Source organism: Nerophis lumbriciformis, linkage group LG10 (genome assembly GCF_033978685.3).
Source record: "Nerophis lumbriciformis linkage group LG10, RoL_Nlum_v2.1, whole genome shotgun sequence".
In the NCBI taxonomy this organism is placed as follows: domain Eukaryota; kingdom Metazoa; phylum Chordata; class Actinopteri; order Syngnathiformes; family Syngnathidae; genus Nerophis; species Nerophis lumbriciformis.
The window spans coordinates 33,054,219-33,077,217 of NC_084557.2; the positions used below are offsets into that span (position 1 = coordinate 33,054,219).

The 22,999-nt window shown below is 39.6% G+C and overlaps 1 protein-coding gene and 1 long non-coding RNA gene across 2 annotated transcripts in view; both read right to left on the reverse strand.

Annotated features, from left to right (window-relative positions):
- Positions 1 to 1,819: 1,819 nt before the first annotated feature.
- LOC133612412 (ras association domain-containing protein 10-like) lies at positions 1,820 to 9,337 on the reverse strand. Its single transcript, XM_061969802.2, has 2 exons — positions 7,877 to 9,337; positions 1,820 to 2,076 (listed from the first exon to the last, which is right to left on the reverse strand). The coding sequence occupies exon 1, from the start codon at positions 9,123 to 9,125 to the stop codon at positions 7,923 to 7,925; it is 1,203 nt and encodes a 400-aa protein (XP_061825786.2). The 5' UTR covers positions 9,126 to 9,337; the 3' UTR covers positions 1,820 to 2,076; positions 7,877 to 7,922.
- A 3,431-nt stretch (positions 9,338 to 12,768) lies between these two features.
- LOC133612114 (uncharacterized) overlaps positions 12,769 to 22,999 on the reverse strand; it is a 28,100-nt gene continuing 17,869 nt past the window's right edge. The window contains exon 3 of the long non-coding RNA XR_009816082.2: positions 12,769 to 12,900. This is a non-coding gene — a long non-coding RNA (uncharacterized lncRNA). The remainder of the gene's footprint in view (positions 12,901 to 22,999) is intronic.

The window sequence follows — 22,999 nt, forward strand, 5'->3', positions numbered from 1 at the left end:
GCCTTCACAGATGTGTAAGTTACCCATGTCTTGGGCACTAATACACCCCCATACCATCACAGATGCTGGCTTTTCAACTTTGCGCCTATAACAATGGTTCTTTTCCTCTTTGGTCCGGAGGACACGACATCCGCAGTTTCCAAAAACAATTTGAAATGTGGACTCGTCAAACCACAGAACACTTTTCCACTTTGTATCAGAGCTCAGGCCCAGCGAAGCTGACGGCGTTTCTGGGTGTTGTTGATAAACGGTTTTTGCCTTGCATAGGAGAGTTTTAACTCCCTCACGCATTTGTTGACAAAGTGGTGACCCTCGCCCCATCCTTGTTTGTGAATGACTGAGCATTTCATGGAATCTACTTTTATACCCAATCATGGCACCCACCTGTTCCCAATATGCCTGTTCACCTGTGGGATGTTCCAAATAAGTGTTTGATGAGCATTCCTCAACTTTAGCAGTATTTATTGCCACCTTTCCCAACTTCTTTGTCACGTGTTGCTGGCATCAAATTCTAAAGTTATTGATTATTTGCAAAAAAAAAATTTTTTATCAGTTTGAACATCAAATATGTTGTCTTTGTAGCATATTCAACTGAATATGGGTTGAAAATGATTTGCAAATCATTGTATTCCGTTTATATTTACATCTAACACAATTTCCCAACTCATATGGAAACGCGATTTGTACAATTTTTTAGATTTTTTTTTTTTTTATGTTAAATAAAACATTTCCATGTCCATTCTTACACAGGTGGACGATATACTGGCAGTTGGACAATACCTCAAAGCCAAACAGGACATAAGTCCTCAATTTTTCAAAAAACATTGTATTTTTTTTTTTTTTGCCTAAATCTCTCAATCAACTTCAGTCCTAAACATTTTTAATGTATTTTTTTTTATTTTAATGTCAAGAGTCTTTTTGATCAAATAATGTCACAGTTTTCAATTAGTATACATTTGCAAAACACAAGTTATTTCATTGATTTAAACTTAGATTTAGACTTAGACCAACTTTATTGATCCACAAGGGAAATTGTTCCACACAGTAGCTCAGTTACAAAGGATGGAAAGGGTAAGGATGGAAAGGATAATGCACACAAGGGCACAAAAAGAAGGCGAAAACAAAAGGTATAAAGTACACAAAAAATTGACCATAGTAGCAATATAAAATATAACATATATGTAATACTTACATATTATATATACAGTATATAATATATACTGATATTTTATATTATTATATTATATTATATCTTTATATTATATATACAATATATAACAAATCCCAATTACATGTACAATATTACAACATCTGCAGCAAACTTCTGACATTATCTGATCAAAAAGGCCTTCAAAAGGGGTCAATAAACAAACAAACAAAAACATTACATGCTTGATATTTTTGTCTAGGACAGATGTTTATTGAGAATTTTGAACAAAAAAAATAAAAGCAAGACAAAAAATTTATCCAAAAATGTTTTGAAGCCCTTCAAAGACTGAAGGGTTATATCCTGTTTTACTTCAAAGTGTACTTACAATACATTTTTGCACTCCTTGGCTTTTTGGTTGATATTTATATTTCACACTGCAAACGATCCAATATATGATTTATTAGGTTATAGTTGCTGTTTTTTTCCCTGGGAAACAAAAAGCTCTCCCATCATTACATAAGTCCATAACCTAATAAATCCTTCATTAGATTGTCTTAATAGTGTATTCATGACATGTAATGAAATGTATATTAGATGACAAAATATATATATATATATATATATATATATATATATATATATATATATATATATAGAAACGATTGTACTCACGTGAAAGAGTCCTTCAATGCATAATTACAGTCCCGCATTCCTTGGATTCATACTCATGGCCAGATGCAGAGGTTGCATCAATTCCAGTGGGAATCACGTCTCGCCAGAACACCGGCCTCGTAAACCTCTAAAGGCGTAGTTTAGCTCTTATTTCCAAAATTGTGTACACTACTGAATTGGGGTCTTATGGCCGCTTATGTGGACACTTATACTGCCATCTGGTGGTGTCAGAAGAGTATAACATACAATGGAATCTGGAAGAAAAAAAAGCGTAGAACATGAAGTACACGTTTGTGTACTTATGGACTAAGTACATCATATCAAAATATTATTCTTAGTTTTTATTCTAATTAGGGTCCAATAAGCCCAAATATCAAAAAGAAATAAAAAGAAGCATGTAAACAAACAGCTTGGGCCTTAAAAGGTTAAGAAATGTAGATGACCACACCAGGGAATACAAGTCATTATCTATTTATCTCACTGGTATTGAACACCTAAAATGATGTCCAATTTATTAGCAATGATAACTCTCATTATGGCCTTCATTAATACCCAAACAGTAAGAGCAGGTATTAAGTTGTAAAGCTGCAAAAGAAGAATTTCTTGTTAGTAAAATTATTCCACTGCACCTCCTTACATTAGAAGTATATTTATTAATATTTAAGGGACAGGCTTTTCACAGTATTTCAAAAGCAAAACACTACACAGTGGTACTTCGGTTTTGGAATGATTCGGTTTTTAACTTGAAATTTCCCCCCACTTTTTGTGTACAGTATCAGTTATCGTACGGCCGAACATTGCGAGGAACAAACTTGTCCTAGTGTCATCACTATATCATTATTCAGCACAGTCAAGTTCCCAAACCAAAAATACTCAGTCTTGTGCTTTTTTAACTGAGTGTGGCTGCAAAGTAAATCACCAAGGGGCCAAATAAAGTTGCAAGTGCCAGCACTTTGATAAAGAAGGTAGAAAACACTATTGAACTCAAGAACTCTCTTTGCCAGCAAGAGTCTTCAATAAAGGTAGAAGTGATATTAAATGTTCATTTATCCATTTTATTCTTCATTTCTATGTATTTCACTTTGTTTTCTACGTGTGTCTATAAAATGTGTTTTTTGTTCATTTTTGGGAGGGTGTTAGACTTTGGAAATATAAAACATGTTAGCACTATAAATTGCTGTACAATTTCAACAATTTAATTTTTCTTTATGAATAAAAACGTCATGTTCTGTTTATCCAACAGTAAAGATTACATTGAAATGTGTGCAACACAAATACACACCTGATGTAGTCTATGACAAAATAGGGGCTACTATTTTCACTCAATATAATTATTGAATGCAAACAATAATTGCAATGTTTGGGTCTCAGGGGGACATTGCAGAGTGGTACTCATACAGTATTCATGAGGCCTTGTTGCTGACCTGTCTATTTATAGAAATATATATATATATATATAAATATGTATGGTTAGAAAAATGAGCAAACTGTACTTTGCTTGTATCAAAATATGTTCTTTGTGTGACCTTTCAAAAATAAAACTGCATGAATTCAGAAGTTACCACTTCAGCATAGAATCCTGATAGAGGTCGAAGACAACATGTTCTAGATCAGGGGTGTCCAAACGTTTTATAGCGAGGGCCGTTACATCAAAATTTAAGGATTGATACATTTAGTACATTAATACTATTATAGTAAAACTATACAATATAGGTCAATCAATATATGCTAAACTTAAGGCCTGCCATGACATTTCAATTGGCATCTAAATCATTTATTGTGGCCTGCTACATCATTAAAGTGGAAATATTACAGCACTTTCTGGCTATTTTTTTTAAATTTGTTTGCCAGAATAATGTAGTGTATATGTAATACACTTTAATATTATCTGATCATGCAACAAGATGTTCCAAGCATTTTTTATATATTTTTTTTGGTTATCAAAAATTAATACTAACATTTTTACCAGCCTTGACTTATGGTTCCAAAGCAAGTTATCCATCAATCTGTTAGTGAAACATATAATTGTCTATGCGAGTTATGTAACAAGGCTATTATACCTTTATATTCATATATATTCACTGTTACAAGCACAATTGCAACGTGACCCTCAATAAAATGGAGTTTGACACCCCTGAACTATCTAAACCAGTGGTTCTTAACCTGGGTTCGATCGAACCCTAGGGGTTCGGTGAGTCGGCCTCAGGGGTTCGGCGGAGGTCAAGACACACCCGACTCATCGTGTAAATTCACAACTTCTTATCGGCGTATTACGCATACGGTAACAGCTGACTGGTTTACAGGTGTGTAATTTGTTGTGTTGGTTTTGTTGTTTGAACAAGGTGATGTTCATGCACGGTTCATTTTGTGCACCAGTAAAAAACATGGTAACATTTTAGTATGGGGAACATATTCACCATTAATTAGTTGCTTATTAACATGCAAATCAGTAACATATTGGCTCTTAACTAGTCATTATTAAGTACTTATTAATGCCTTATTCGGCATGGCCTTATTATAACCCTAACCCTCTAACCATAACCAAATAACTCTAAATTAAGTCTTTATTACTTAGAATATGTTCCCCTAGTGTCCAAATAACTCAAAATTAAGTCTTTGTTACTTAGAATATGATCCCCATACTAAAGTGTTACCAAAAACATATAACTTTGTCTTGAATTTGAAAAAAAAAACCATTACATTTTTCACTAAAGAAGGGTTCGGTGAATGCGCATATGAAACTGGTGGGGTTCGCTTCCTCCAACAAGGTTAAGAACCACTGATCTAAACTATCTGAACACCACATCCAAATATTATCTTATTTACCTTCTTGTTATAAGGAACAAAGCAAATATAATACAATATATATTCCAACCCCCTTTTATGATCTATAATCAACAATAATATTCTGTACTATTAGTATTACAATTCCACCAACTGAAACCTTTTTGTGGGCTTTAGCACACTGGAAAACATATCCGAGGGCAGGGGTGTCAAACGTACGGCCCGAGGGCCGGATCAGGCCCGCGAACATGTTTTATTCGGCACGCGGGATGAGTTTGCTAAGTATAAAAATTAACCTGAAATTTTTGAATGAAAGAAACTGCTGTTCTAAATGTGTCCACTGGATGTCGCAATAGCAATTATTTGTATCTTTGTAGATGATGCTACATATGTACAAATTAAACCACATGATGTTAGTGCACCAGTCGAGGAAAATGATCAAACTACATGAATAACATCCTGTAATTTGATTTTGATATCATTTTCTTATCTTGATAGATGAGTTGACTGATGAACATTATCACATAATTCATTCAGAAAGTATAAATAACGACAAATAAAGATAGAATACTATTAACCGCAACATGTAAGTGTAAAAAACAACAACAACATTATGATTGCATATATGTTATATTTTATATTGCTACTACGGTACATTTTTAGTTTACCGTATTTTTCGGAGTATAAGTCGCACCTGCCGAAAATGCATAATAAAGAAGGAAAAAAAACAAAACATATATAAGTCGCACTGGAGTATAAGTCGCATTTTTTGGGGAAATGTATTTTATAAAATCCAACACCAAGAATAGACATTTGAAAGGCAATTTAAAATAAATAAAGAATAGTGAACAACAGGCTGAAGAAGTGTACGTTATATGAGGCGTAAATAACCAACTGAGAACGTGCCTGGTATGTTAACGTAACATATTATGGTAAGAGTCATTCAAATAACTATAACATATAGAACATGCTATATGTTTACCAAACAATCTGTCACTCCTAATCGCTAAATCCCATGAAATCTTATATGTCTAGTCTCTTACGTGAATGAGCTAAATAATATTATTTGATATTTTACGCTAATGTGTTAATAATTTCAAACATAAGTCGCTCCTGAGTATAAGTCGCACCCCCGGCCAAACTATGAAAAAATCTGCGACTTATAGTCCGAAAAACACGGTACTTTATACCTGCATTATCCTTTCCATCCTTACACTTTCCATCTTTTGTAACTGAGCTACTGTGTGGAACAATTTCCCTTGTGGATCATTAAAGTTTGTCTAATGTCTAAAGATTTGTACATTTTCAGAATGTGCTTGTTCTATTTCTGAACAAAGAAAACAATCTGAAGTTGTCTTTATCTTTAAGTTATCGTGCCGTTATTTTACCAGTCCAGCCCACTCGAGAGTAGATTTTTCTCCATGTGGCCCCTGGATCTAAAATGAGTTTGACACCCCTGGTCTAGCTTGTACAGGAACAGTCAATCCTAACAAGACGCACAGAAATCATAAAGAAAAAAATGGAACCGGGACAAATTCTGTTGTTTGTGGAATGTTCTAATCCAGGACGTGCCCATAAAAAAAACGAGCAGGGGGGGCCACAATTGGCCCCGGGGCCTCACTTTGGACTACCCCTGTTCTATATTGTCATTATAGAGTAACGAGCAGGGGGGGCCACAATTGGCCCCGGGGCCGCACTTTGGACTACCCCTGTTCTATATTGTCATTATAGAGTAACGAGCAGGGGGGGCCACAATTGGCCCCGGGGCCGCACTTTGGACTACCCCTGTCCTATATTGTCATTATAGCGTAACGAGCAGGGGGGGCCACAATTGGCCCCGGGGCCGCACTTTGGACTACTCCTGTTCTATATTGTCATTATAGGGTAACGAGCAGGGGGGGCCACAATTGGCCCCGGGGCCGCACTTTGGACTACCCCTGTTCTATATTGTCATTATAGAGTAACGAGCAGGGGCACAATTGGCCCCGGGGCCGCACTTTGGACTACCCCTGTTCTATATTGTCATTATAGAGTAATGAGCAGGGGGGCCACAATTGGCCCCGGGGCCGCACTTTGGACTACCCCTGTTCTATATTGTCATTATAGAGTAACAAGCAGGGGGGGGGGGGGGGGGGGGGGGCACAATTGGCACCGGGGCCGCACTTTGGACTACCCCTGTTCTATATTGTCATTATAGAGTAACGAGCAGGGGGGGCCACAATTGGCACCGGGGCCGCACTTAGGACTACCCCTGTCCTATATTGTCATTATAGAGTAACGAACAGGAGGGGCCACAATTGGACCTGGGGCCGCACTTTGGACTACCCCTGTTCTATATTGGCATTATAGAGTAACGAGCAGGGGGGCCACAATTGGCCCCGGGGCCGCACTTTGGACTACCCCTGTTCTATATTGTCATTATAGAGTAACGAGCAGGGGGGGCCACAATTGGCCCCGGGGCCGCACTTTGTACTACCCCGTTCTATATTGTCATTATAGAGTAACGAGCAGGGGGGCCACAATTGGCACCGGGGCCGCACTTAGGACTACCCCTGTTCTATATTGTCATTATAGAGTAACGAACAGGGGGGCCACAATTGGCCCCGGGGCCGCACTTTGGACTACCCCTGTTCTATATTGTCATTATTGTCATTATAGAGTAACGAGCAGGGGGGCCACAATTGGCCCCGGGGCTGCACTTTGGACTACCCCTGTTCTATATTGTCATTATTGTCATTATAGAGTAACGAGCAGGGGGGGCCACAATTGGCCCCGGGGGCGCACTTTGGACTACCCCTGTTCTATATTGTCATTATAGAGTAACGAGCAGGGGGGCCACAATTTTGGACTACCCCTGTTCTATATTGTCATTAGAGAGTAACGAGCAGGGGGGGGCCACAATTGGCCCCGGGGCTGCACTTTGGACTACCCCTGTTCTATATTGGCATTATAGAGTAACGAGCAGGGGGGCCACAATTGGCCCCGGGGCCGCACTTTGGACTACCCCTGTTCTATATTGTCATTATTGTCATTATAGAGTAACGAGCAGGGGGGCCACAATTGGCCCCGGGGCTGCACTTTGGACTACCCCTGTTCTATATTGTCATTATAGAGTAACGAGCAGGGGGGCCACAATTTTGGACTACCCCTGTTCTATATTGTCATTAGAGAGTAACGAGCAGGGGGGGCCACAATTGGCCCCGGGGCTGCACTTTGGACTACCCCTGTTCTATATTGTCATTATAGAGTACACTAACATGTGGCACTTACGTTGAGCTTATTACTGTGCAAATATTGTCCATAGTTGTAATGCAAGTCAGACCAGAGACTCGCACACAGGCGGGTTGTCCGAGTCCTGACTGTGCATGGAGCTCAGGCCCGTGTCCGAGTCCTCGTCGTTGCAGGTCTTGGACAGACCCCTGGCCTGCTCCACCCACATGCTGCCCTTCTCCCCTGACCCCTCCGGACCTTCATCCGACTTCCTATCGTCGTCATCGTCACAAAACTCCACAGACTCCACTTTGGCCAGCAGCTCCAGCAGTTCTCTCTCCTTGCTCTCCCACTCGCCCAGACTCAGGTCCAGGTCCGCCTGGACGGCGTCCAAGTCCGTCTTCAGTCTCAGGCCGATGTAAAGGCTCGTGTCCAGCTGGGTTTTGACCCGGTCCTCCTCCTGGTCGCCGTGAGACCCACGCTCCTCCGTGACGTCATCTCCCCGCCGTCTCATCCAGCTCCGGTTGAGCTCCTCCTGGATCTCCCCGGTGAGGTCCTCCGCGAGCGCCTCGCGCGCCGCCAGCTCCTCGTGCACGCGCACCACCTCCTCGCACCGACGCGCGTGCTCCTCGAGCGCCTCGCACTGCGCGTCCACGCCCTCGTGCATGTACGTGTCCTGCACGTAGTTAGCGCCGTGTTTCTCCACGCGCTCAGAGTGCACTTTGGCCTCGTAGGACTCGATCTCCCGGTCCAGTTCTTGGATCCTGCGCACCTGCTGGCGGATGGTGTGATCCTGGGAGACCACCAGGTGCACCAAAGTCTCCATCTTGTCCACGGACGTCTGCTCCTTCTTTTGGTTCATTTTGTCCAACTTTCTGAAGGCTTTCCTGACCACGCGCCTCTGCCGTTCCTGGGACATGTTGGGGGTCCTGGCGGGGCCCCGGGTCAGCCAGGTCTCCCGACTCTGGACCACTTTGGCTTCGGCGCTGCGAGGTCCGCTGCTGGGCAGGGACGCGTCGTTCTTGAGCAGGACGAAGCGGACGTTGCCCCGCTCGCTCCCCCACGCGCTCCACAGGCGGAGGATTCTGGTGTTGGTGGGTAGAATCCTCTCGAAGCCTCGCCACTTCTCCGCCACGCAGTAGGACTGGGAAGGTCCGGACAACATGCCCGCCGCGGCCCCTTGTCGCAGGTTCTGGTCCTCCAGCAGGACTCGGACCACATCGGCGCAGGTGGTGCGCTTGGTCATGCCCGAGACCAGCTTCTCTTCCCGGCAGACCCACACCGAGATCTTCCCCTCCTCGGCCTCCATCTCTACTCACTTTAAGTTAGTCGATTTTTTTTTATATTTTTTTTATGTAATCTTCAAAAGTTGAGAGTTCCTTCTAGAAGTAGTCCCATCTTGTCTTCTCGTGGACTTACAGTGTGTCCACGCAGCAGCAGCGCAGTGGATAGGAGAACAGTTGCGTGACTGTGTTGGGACGAGCTGAGCGCGTGGGAGACAACAGGAGGCTGCAGGGAGGTTTGGACACGCCCCCTTCTGTCATCCACCTTCTCTCTCTCTCTCTCTCTCTCTCTCTCTCTCTCTCTCTCTCTCTCTCTCTCTCTCTCTCTCTCTCTCTCTCTCTGACACACGCACACAAAAAAAGCACACACAAAAAACACACAACAAAAACACACACAAAACAACACACATACAAAAACACACAAAGGAACACAAAACCCACGCACACAAAAAACACACACACAAAAACACACGCACACACACACACAAAACAACACACACATAACAACACACATACAAAAACACACCCACAAAAAACACACGCGCGCACATACAAAACACAAACAAAAACACACAAAAACACATTAACACACACACAGACAAAACAACACACTTACAAAAAACACTCACACAAAAACACGCACACAAAAAACACACACACAAAAACACACACACACACACAAAACACACATACAAAACACACACACAAACACACGCGCACACACACACACACACACAAAAACACACACACAAAAAACATGTACACAAAAACACACGCACGCGCACACGCACATACACACACACTCACACAAAAGCACACACACACAAAAAACGCTAAAACCCTTGCACACAAAAAAAACACACACAAAAACACATGCACACACACACAAAACAACACACATACAAAACACACTCACACAAAAACACACACCAAAAAACACACAAAAACACAGACAAAAAACACACAAAAACACACACACAAAAACCCATGCACACAAAACACACAAGCAAAAAACATGTACACAAAAACACACGCGCGCACACACACACACACAAAAAACACAACAAAAACACACACACACAAAACAACACACATACAAAACACACTCACACAAAAACACACAAAAAAACACAAAGACCCACGCACACAATAAACACACACAAAAAAACACAAAGACCCACGCACACAATAAACACACACAAAAACACGCACACACACACAAAACAACAAACAGAAAGCAACACACATACAAAACACACTCACACAAAAACACACGCGCACGCGCACAAAACACACTCACAAACACACACCCACACGCGCGCGCACACACACACACACACAAAAACACACACACAAAAAACATGTACACAAAAACACATGCACGCGCACACGCACATACACACACACACACAACAAAAACACACACGCAAAACAACACACATACAAAACACACACTCACACAAAAGCACACACACAAAAAAACGCTAAAACCATGCACACAAAAAAAACACACAAAAACACATGCACACACACAAAACAACACACATACAAAACACACTCACACAAAAACACACACCAAAAAACACACAAAAAACACACAAAAACACGCACACAAAAACACGCACACAAAAACACATGCACACAAAACACACAAGCAAAAAACATGTACACAAAAACACACGCGCGCACACACACACACAAAAAACACAACAAAAACACACACACACAAAACAACACACATACAAAACACACTCACACAAAAACACACAAAAAAACACAAAGACCCACGCACACAATAAACACACACAAAAAAACACAAAGACCCACGCACACAATAAACACACACAAAAACACGCGCACACACACAAAACAACAAACAGAAAGCAACACACATACAAAACACACTCACACAAAAACACACGCGCACGCGCACAAAACACACTCACACAAAAAACATGTACACAAAAACACACGTGCGCACACACACAAACACACACATTCTTGTATTTGTTACCTTCTTGAGACCTCCAAAAAATGCCTACTTCTTAAGGACTACCCTAGAACATCCCTGAATTGGAATAAAATATATTTAAATGATAACACCTCAGATTTAAGATACACATGCAAAAAAAAAAAATCTCAAAAATGTTTACTGTCATTTTAAGGTTCGCCTCAACATTTATACTTTACGAGTATTTTTATAAGTAACTCTGCTGCATTGCATTTTATACTTTTATTCAAGTATACTGAATCCAATTAAATAGCCTGTGTGTCATCACTATCAAAACAACACAAAAACAACACACACACACACACACGAAAAGCACACACAAAAACACACGCGTGCACACACACACACACAACTATAGCAAACACACACATCCCCACAGTCCCTAATCATATTCATTAATAATCCATGATACTTGTTTATTCACTTCGGGTTATTAAAGAATATGTTTTATTGTTGTTGTTTTTATTGTTTTTGTAAACAACTTGAGTACATTTCTTTGGCTTTTTCATCAATCAGTCAAACTTTATTTATACAGCATATTTCATGCACAGGCTCCTGGCAACACAAAGTGCTTTACAGAACAACAACAAAAAGAAAGAAGAATTGAAAACACACACACTCTCCTCTCTCTCTCTCTCTCTCACACACACACACACACACACACACACACAAACTATAGCAAACACACACTTCCCCACAGTCCCTAATCACATTCATTAATAATACATGATAAGGTTACTCGTTTATTCACTTCGTTTTTATTAAAGATGTAAAGTTGTTGTTTTTTGTTGCTTTTGTAAACAAGTTGGGTGCATTTGTTTAGCTTTTTAATCATTCATCCATCCATCCATTTTCTACCGCTTGTCCCTTTCGAGGTCGCGGGGGGTCGCTGGAGCCTATCTCAGCTGCATTCGGGCGGAAGGCGGGGTACACCCTGGACAAGTCAATCAGTCAAAATGTACAGCACTTTTCATGCACAGCCTCCTGGCAACACAAAGTGCTTTACAGAACAACAAAAAAAGAAAGAAGAGTTGAAAACACACACACACACACACACAACTATAGCAAACACACACTTCCCCACTGTCCCTAATCACATTAATATTAGATGATGTTATTTGTTTATTCACTTAATTTTTATTAAAGATGTTGTATTGTTGTTATTATCGCTTTTGTAAACAACTTGGGTGCATTTCTTTAGCTTTTTACTCAATCAGTCAAACTTTATTCATACAGCACTTTTCTTGCAAAGGCTCGTGGCAACACAAAGTGCTTTACAGAACAACAACAAAAAAAGAGTTGAAAACACACACACACACATATTTGTTACCCTCTTGAGACATACATACATACATCAATCAATCAATCAATCTTTATTTATATAGCCCTAAATCACAAGTGTCTCAAAGGGCTGCACAAGCCACAACGACATCCTCGGTACAAAGCCCACATACGGGCAAGGAAAAACTCACCCCAGTGGGACGTCGATGTGAATGACTATGAGAAACCTTGGAGAGGACCGCATATGTGGGTACCCCCCCCCCCCCCCCCCCTCTAGGGGAGACCGAAAGCAATGGATGTCGAGTGGGTCTGACATAATATTGTGAGAGTCCAGTCCATAGTGGATCCAACATAATAGTAAGAGTCCAGTCCATAATGGGGCCAGCAGGACACCATCCCGAGCGGAGACGGGTCAGCAGCGTAGAGATGTTCCCAGCCGATGCACAGGCGAGCGGTCCACCCCGGGTCCCGACTCTGGACAGCCAGCACTTCATCCATGGCCACCGGACCTGTGCCCCCCCCCTCAAGGAAAAGGGGAGCAGAGGAGAAAAGAAAAGAAACGGCAGATCAACTGGTCTAACAGGGGGGCTATTTAAAGGCTAGAGTATACAAATGAGTTTTAAGATGGGACTTAAATGCTTCTACTGAGGTAGCATCTCTAATTGTTACCGGGAGGGCATTCCATAGTACTGGAGCCCGAATAGAAAACGCTCTATAGCCCGCAGACTTTTTTTGAGCTCTGGGAATCACTAATAAGCCGGAGTTCTTTGAACGCAGATTTCTTGCCGGGACATATGGTACAATGCAATCGACAAGATAGGACGGAGCTAGACCGTGTAGTATTTTATACGTAAGTAGTAAAACCTTAAAGTCACTTCTTAAGTGCACAGGAAGCCAGTATATATATACATACATATACATACATATACATATATACATACATACATACATACATATATATATACATATATATATATATATATATATATATATATATATATATATATATATATATATATATATATATATATATATATATATACAGGTAAAAGCCAGTAAATTAGAATATTTTGAAAAACTTGATTTATTTCAGTAATTGCATTCAAAAGGTGTAACTTGTACATTATATTTATTCATTGCACACAGACTGATGCATTCAAATGTTTATTTCATTTAATTTTGATGATTTGAAGTGGCAACAAATGAAAATCCAAAATTTCGTGTGTCACAAAATTAGAATATTACTTAAGGCTAATACAAAAAAGGGATTTTTAGAAATGTTGGCCAACTGAAAAGTATGAAAATGAAAAATATGAGCATGTACAACACTAAATACTTGGTTGGAGCTCCTTTTGCCTCAATTACTGCGTTAATGCGGCGTGGCATGGAGTCGATGAGTTTCTGGCACTGCTCAGGTGTTATGAGAGCCCAGGTTGCTCTGATAGTGGCCTTCAACTCTTCTGCGTTTTTGGGTCTGGCATTCTGCATCTTCCTTTTCACAATACCCCACATATTTTCTATGGGGCTAAGGTCAGGGGAGTTGGCGGGCCAATTTAAAACAGAAATACCATGGTCCGTAAACCAGGCACGGGTAGATTTTGCGCTGTGTGCAGGCGCCAAGTCCTGTTGGAACTTGAAATCTCCATCTCCATAGAGCAGGTCAGCAGCAGGAAGCATGAAGTGCTCTAAAACTTGCTGGTAGACGGCTGCGTTGACCCTGGATCTCAGGAAACAGAGTGGACCGACACCAGCAGATGACATGGCACCCCAAACCATCACTGATGGTGGAAACTTTACACTAGACTTCAGGCAACGTGGATCCTGTGCCTCTCCTGTCTTCCTCCAGACTCTGGGACCTCGATTTCCAAAGGAAATGCAAAATTTGCATGGCTGGGTGATGGTTTGGGGTGCCATGTCATCTGCTGGTGTCGGTCCACTCTGTTTCCTGAGATCCAGGGTCAACGCAGCCGTCTACCAGCAAGTTTTAGAGCACTTCATGCTTCCTGCTGCTGACCTGCTCTATGGAGATGGAGATTTCAAGTTCCAACAGGACTTGGCGCCTGCACACAGCGCAAATTCTACCCGTGCCTGGTTTACGGACCATGGTATTTCTGTTCTAAATTGGCCCGCCAACTCCCCTGACCTTAGCCCCATAGAAAATATGTGGGGTATTGTGAAAAGGAAGATGCAGAATGCCAGACCCAAAAACGCAGAAGAGTTGAAGGCCACTATCAGAGCAACCTGGGCTCTCATAACACCTGAGCAGTGCCAGAAACTCATCGACTCCATGCCACGCCGCATTAACGCAGTAATTGAGGCAAAAGGAGCTCCAACCAAGTATTGAGTATTGTACATGCTCATATTTTTCATTTTCATACTTTTCAGTTGGCCAACATTTCTAAAAATCCCTTTTTTGTATTAGCCTTAAGTAATATTCTAATTTTGTGACACACGAAATTTTGGATTTTCATTTGTTGCCACTTCAAATCATCAAATTTAAATGAAATAAACATTTGAATGCATCAGTCTGTGTGCAATGAATAAATATAATGTACAAGTTACGCCTTTTGAATGCAATTACTGAAATAAATCAAGTTTTTCAAAATATTCTAATTTACTGGCTTTTACCTGTATATATATATATATATATATACATATATACACACACACACACACAATGCAAATATAAAAAAGCTTTGTGTGAAAAATTAGTTGGAATTTCACAAGAAAAAGGTCAAAATTTTACAAGAAAAACTGAACATGTGTGCAATATTATGATAAAAGTTGGAATTTTACTCAATAATAGTCGCAATTTTACAAGAAAAACTTTCAAATTTTGGCAATATTATATTAATAATCAGAATTTTACTTGGCAAAATTATACTAAAAAATTTTCACTTTTTTACAAGAACAAAAACATTGTGATAACAGTCCAAATTTTGTATGACAAATGTCACCATTTTGCATTAAAAAGTATATATTTTACATTAAAAAAATATATTTTGCATTAAAAAGTAATACTTTTACGAGAAAATATTTCAATATTACAGAAACAAAAAGAATATGAGAAATTGTTCCCAATTTTATGTGAAAAAAGTTGTCACATTGTGAGAAAGACTGCTTTTAGTTTATTTATTTATTTTATTTTTTGTTAGTAATTGGTTTTTAATCTTCATTATTTACTTCAAGTTATTACAGTATGTCTCCATATTCATATTTATTTCATATTTTTTCATTAATTTTGGCCAAAGGGGGCGCATTTCAATTTCTTACACACACTTGTTATTTCATATGTTGACCAGAGGGGGAGCATTATTAAAAGCGACACACAGTCAAATTGAAAAATCCCTCCTTTTTAGGACCACCCTAATTTTGATATATTTCACCACCAGGGGTGCAAATGAGACATTCTCTATTAGATGCAATGTATTGGGACCATGATTTCGGTCCTAACTTGTTCACCGGTCCTCATATGGAAGGTACGTTTCCTTGTTGATGTCTCAAAATGCGTAAAAATACAAGAACACACACGAACACACACGAACGAACACACACACACACACGCACACGCACACGCACACGCACACGAACACGCACACGCACACGTACACACAGAATTACTGAACAACTGTTTGAGAAAAGACAATGGACAAACCATAGCAAGCCACTAAGGAATGAGGAAAATGCAACTTTAATGTGTCCACACTGGAGAATAATTAAGATTAAAGGCCTACTGAAATGTGATTTTCTTATTTAAACGGGGATAGCAGGTCCATTCTATGTGTCATACTTGATCATTTCGCGATATTGCCATATTTTTGCTGAAAGGATTTAGTAGAGAACATCAACGATAAAGTTCGCAACTTTTGGTCGCTGATAAAAAAAAGCCTTGCCTGTACCGGAAGTAGCAGACGAGTAGCGTGACGTCACAGGTTGTGGAGCTCCTCACATCTGCACATTGTTTACAATCATGGCCACCAGCAGCGAGAGCGATTCGGACCGAGAAAGCGACAATTTCCCCATTAATTTGAGCGAGGATGAAAGATTTGTGGATGAGGAAAGTGAGAGTGAAGGACTAGAGGGAAGATGCTGTGAGAGGCGGGTGGGACCTGATATTCAGCTGGGAATGACTAAAACAGTAAATAAACACAAGACATATATATACTCTATTAGCCACAACACAACCAGGCTTATATTTAATATGCCACAAATTAATCCCGCATAACAAACACCTCCCCCCTCCTGTCCGTATAACCCGCCAATACAACTCAAACACCTGCACAACACACTCAATCCCACAGCCCAAAGTAACGTTCACCTCCCCAAAGTTCATACAGCACATATATTTCCCCAAAGTCCCCAAAGTTACGTACGTGACATGCACATAGCGGCACGCACGTACGGGCAAGCGATCAAATGCTTGGAAGCCGCAGCTGCATGCGTACTCACGGTACCGCGTCTGCGCATCCAACTCAAAGTCCTCCTGGTAAGTCTCTGTTGTCCCAGTTCTCCACAGGCCAATGGTAAAGCTTGACTGTCATCTTTCGGGAATATAAACAATGAAACACCGGCTGTGTTCGTGTTGCTGCAGCCGCCCGCAATACACCGCTTCCCACCTACAGCTTTCTTCATTGTTCATTGAACAAATTGCAAAAGATTCACCAACACAGATGTCCAGAATACTGTGGAATTTTGCGATGAAAACAGACGACTTAATAGCTGGCCACCATGCTGTCCCAAAATGTCCTCCACAATCCGTGACATCATGCGCTGACGTCATCATACCGAGACGTTTTCAGCAGGATATTTTGCGCGAAATTTAAAATTGCACTTTAGTAAGCTACCCCGGCTGTATTGGCATGTGTTGCAATGTTAAGATTTCATCATTGATATATAAACTATCAGACTGCGTGGTCGGTAGTAGTGGGTTTCAGTAGGCCTTTAATGCCATTTAAAAATAAATAAATATTACGAAACATATTATAAAATATAGGTAAAAATAAAACATCAATACATTAATAAATTCATAAAAAACATAACATTGAGGAGGAAAATAGTAGTAATAAAAGCAATAAATACATAGAAAATATCCCAATAAAAGTAAAAAATAGGAAGAGTTTACGATTGTTTTGCCTATGTGGAGAAAGCATATTCTGTATCAACATGCCGCAGGACTTTATCTCTTCCTCATTTTACAGTATCGACCTCATATCTTACTCTTAATGAAAAAGTCAAGCGAACAAAACAACTACAGTGGTACTTTAATTTAAAAGCGTTTCAGATAAGTGCTTTTTCTCTGCCCATTTTTCGTTGCAATCCAGAGATGTGACATTAGTCAACGAGTCAAGGCTTTTCAACGGCTCTTATAAGTGAACAAGGAGAACTGATTCGCAGTTGCGAGCCATTATCAAATGCATATTGCCCACTCTGCCTTCATATTCCTGCCACCTAACTGGACCGGAGCCACAACGACACAGAAGGGAAAAAAACTCTAAAAATGAGACAAATTTAAAGAAAAGTGTCACGTTGCAGTCTCACAGAGTTTGGAACATGTCATGTTGGTCTTGACATCGGATGGAGTTCGAAGTTAAGGTAAATGTTATTTAGAAAAACTAGTGCACCAGGGAAGTGCACAAAAAAGCAAAACCAGTAGAGCAAGCAAAACAAAAAGCTATGCTGCATGCAAGTTCCAAGCACAATGATCAAAAGCACCCTGGTTGGCAACCAAGACACACCTGTTCCTGGTTGCCAATCTGGTACAAGTGAGAGAGCAATTGCTTAGGAGAAGAAGAGGCAAAAAGGAGGCATTTTTTTATTTTCGAATTAATTTGTATTATTTATTTATATATATATATATATATATATATGTATATATTATTTATATATATTTATTTATTTATACATGCACCTTATTGCTTTTTTATCCTGCACTACCCATGAGCTTATGTAACGAAATTTCGTTCTTATCTGTGCTGTAAAGTTCAAATTTGAATGACAATAGAAAGGAAGTCTAGTCTAGTATAGCAAACCTGAAGTAGAAGAAAACACCAAAAACTAATAGTAATTCTCATGAAAGATCCTGACAGAAAGGTAGAAACATTTGGATGCATTTCACATTTACATTTTACAGTAAGTTAATGCACTTTTGTATGAGGGGCCGTTAGGGACATTATTCAGAATTACCTCTTACATACACTACTGAAATGCTCTCACATAAAACAACTGGAATCTTTTTCTTTTATACACACTACTGAAACACTCTTATAAACACTACTGAAATGCTCTTACATACACTACTGAAATGCTCTTACATACACTACTGAAATGCTCTCACATAAACAACTGAAATGTTCTTCTTTTATACACACTACTGAAACACTCTTATAAACACTACTGAAATGCTCTTACATACACTACTGAAATGCTCTTTTAAATACTACTGAAACACTCTTATAAACACTACTGAAACACTCTTACATACACTACTGAAACACTCTTATAAACACTACTGAAATGCTCTTACATACACTACTGAAACACTCTTATAAACACTACTGAAATGCTCTTACATACACTACTGAAACACTCTTATAAACACTACTGAAATGCTCTTACATATACTACTGAAACACTCTTATAAACACTACTGAAACACTCTTATAAACACTACTGAAACATTCTTACATACACTACTGAAACACTCTTATAAACACTACTGAAACATTCTTACATACACTACTGAAACACTCTTATAAACACTACTGAAACATTCTTACATACACTACTGAAACACTCTTATAAACACTACTGAAATGTTTTTGTCTCACGCACACACACACACGCACACACACCTGGAATTATTTTTCACTAGTATGTATAAGCGGATTTCACCTGTGTGTGTGTGTGCTTTTTACACGTCCGTGTGAGAGACAACAATTTCAGTAGTATGTGTGCAAAGATTTCAGTTATGTGTATGAGCGCATCTTACCAGTGTGTATGCAAGCATTTCACCAGTGTGTGTAAGAGCATCTTAGCAGTGTGTGTAAGAGCATCTTACTAGTGTGTGTGAGCGATGTTGCATTCCGGTTCCGGTCACCAATAATCCCCGCCCCTTTCCAGACAAGTTTTATTTATTTTTATTTTTTTTTTTTAAAGCCAAGTTGTTGACAAAATGTCTGCCGACAAGTAGCTTAAGCGAGGCGGGAGCTCCACTTCATAATTTGAGGGCTTCAGCGGAGAATATAAGAACACTTTCAATGCAACAAGGGTCGCCCCTGCAGGACGCGGCACCTGAGCGGCCACACAGGTGCCTTTCTCCTCCCGACAGCCAAGCAGCCTGGAGCAAATGTTACCTTGCGAGTTTACACTGCAGCATCATCAAGTGCAACGTTTCAGTTCATGGACATCGAAGCAAGAGGAGGAAAAGGTAATTAGACATTATTTATTTTTAAATGATTGTTGAATCCCTCGAAATGTAAGGCGACATGGCATTGTAGTGCGCTACAATGGTAACATGTCGAAATGTGAGTCACGTCGTGGTACGTCAGTAGCTAATCAAATACTAATGATAATGGATTACAATTATTTAGCGTTTTTCTATCGACTTGATAAGGGGTCCCCAAACTACGGCCCGCGGGCCGGTTACGGTCCACCAAAGTCCAACATCTGGTCCGCTGGGAAAAAAAAAAAGTTGTATTATTATTTTCAATCTGTCTTTTCTAATCCATTTTTTGGTGTCCCCTAGCCGCTCAGGCAAATCATATTGTCTAAAAATGCATTTCCCTGTATGACTTATATCGTCTTGGCTGTTTTCATGTGATCTGATTGTTACATTCTTATTCCAGAGTCACCACACAGCTGCGTGACCTTTTCAACAAGGACAGAATAAACAACCTCTGGATTCATGGAACTTCTCTGCTCTTACACACACTGGTGAAATGCTTGCATACACACTGGTAAGATGCGCTCATACACATAACTGAAATCTTTGCACACATACTACTGAAATTGTTGTCTCTCACACGGACGTGTAAAAAGCACACACACACACAGGTGAAATCCGTTTATACATACTAGTGAAAAATAATTCCAGGTGTGTGTGTGTGCGTGAGACAAAAACATTTCAGTAGTGTTTATAAGAGTGTTTCAGTAGTGTATGTAAGAATGTTTCAGTAGTGTTTATAAGAGTGTTTCAGTAGTGTATGTAAGAATGTTTCAGTAGTGTTTATAAGAGTGTTTCAGTAGTGTATGTAAGAATGTTTCAGTAGTGTTTATAAGAGTGTTTCAGTAGTGTATGTAAGAATGTTTCAGTAGTGTTTATAAGAGTGTTTCAGTAGTGTTTATAAGAGTGTTTCAGTAGTATATGTAAGAGCATTTCAGTAGTGTTTATAAGAGTGTTTCAGTAGTGTATGTAAGAGCATTTCAGTAGTGTTTATAAGAGTGTTTCAGTAGTGTATGTAAGAGCATTTCAGTAGTGTCTATAAGAGTGTTTCAGTAGTGTATGTAAGAGCATTTCAGTAGTGTCTATAAGAGTGTTTCAGTAGTGTATGTAAGAGCATTTCAGTAGTGTTTGTAAGAGTGTTTCAGTAGTGTATGTAAGAGTGTTTCAGTAGTGTATGTAAGAGTGTTTCAGTAGTGTTTATAAGAGTGTTTCAGTAGTATTTATAAGAGCATTTCAGTAGTGTATGTAAGAGCATTTCAGTAGTGTTTATAAGAGTGTTTCAGTAGTGTGTATAAAAGAAGAACATTTCAGTTGTTTATGTGAGAGCATTTCAGTAGTGTATGTAAGAGCATTTCAGTAGTGTTTATAAGAGTGTTTCAGTAGTGTGTATAAAAGAAAAAGATTTCAGTTGTTTATGTGAGAGCATTTCAGTAGTGTATGTAAGAGCATTTCAGTAGTGTTTATAAGAGTGTTTCAGTAGTGTGTATAAAAGAAAAAGATTTCAGTTGTTTATGTGAGAGCATTTCAGTAGTGTATGTAAGAGGTAATTCTGAATAATGTCCCTAACGGCCCCTCATACTTTTGCATTGACACTTATATGGTGTCCTTTTTGTTTCTTTGAACAATTTTAAATATTAATTTATCATTTGAAAACACACGCACACAAAACACATGTACACAAAAACACACACAAACACACTGACACACACAAAAACACAAACACAAAAAACACACACAAAACAACACACATACAAAACACACACTCACAAAAAAACACACAAAAACCCACACACACAAAAAAAGACACGTACACTAAAACACATGCACACACACACACACACACAAAACAACACATACAAAACACACACACAAAAACACATGCGCACACACCCACACGAAACACACACAAAAAACACACACACACAGACAAAACAACACACATACAAAAAACACTCAAACAAAAAAACACACACAAAAAACACACTCACACAAAAACACACGCACACAAAAAACAAAAACAAAAACACACACACATGCACACGCACACACACACAAACAAACACACACACACACACACAAAACAACACATACAAAACACACACACAAAAACACATGCGCACACACCCACACGAAACACACACAAAAAACACACACACACAGACAAAACAACACACATACAAAAAACACTCAAACAAAAAAACACACACAAAAAACACACACTCACACAAAAACACACGCACACAAAAAACAAAAAAAAACACACACACTAAAACACATGCACACACACACACACATGCACACGCACACACACACAAACAAACACACACACACACACACAAAACAACACATACAAAACAACACACATATACGAAACACACTCACGCAAAAACACACACACAAAAACACACGCGCACACGCCCACACGCACGCACACACACACGAAACACACACAAAAAACACACACACACACACAGACAAAACAACACACATACAAAAAACACTCAAACAAAAAAACACACACAAAAAACACACGCACACAAAACACACTCACAAGAAACATGTACACAAAAACACACACACAGACACACACAAAAAGCACACAACAAAAACACACGCACACAAAACACATACAAAAAACACACACTCACACAAAAACACACGCACACAAAAAACAAAAAAAAACACACATACACTAAAACACATGCACACACACACACACACACATGCACACGCACACACACAAACAAACACACACACACAAAACAACACATACAAAACAACACACATACGAAACACACTCACGCAAAAACACACACACAAAAACACACGCGCACACGCCCACACGCACACACACACACATGAAACACACACAAAAAACACACACACACATAGACAAAAAACAACACACATACAAAAAGCTCACACAAAAAACACAACAAAAACACACACACACACACACAACACACACTCACACAAAAACACAAAAACCCACGCACACAAAAAACAAAAAAAACACACGTACACTAAAACACATGCACACACACACACACACACAACTACAAATACAAAACAACACACATACGAAACACACTTACACAAAAACAAAAACACACACGCACACACCCACACACGCGCGCACACACACGAAACACAAAAAACACAGACAA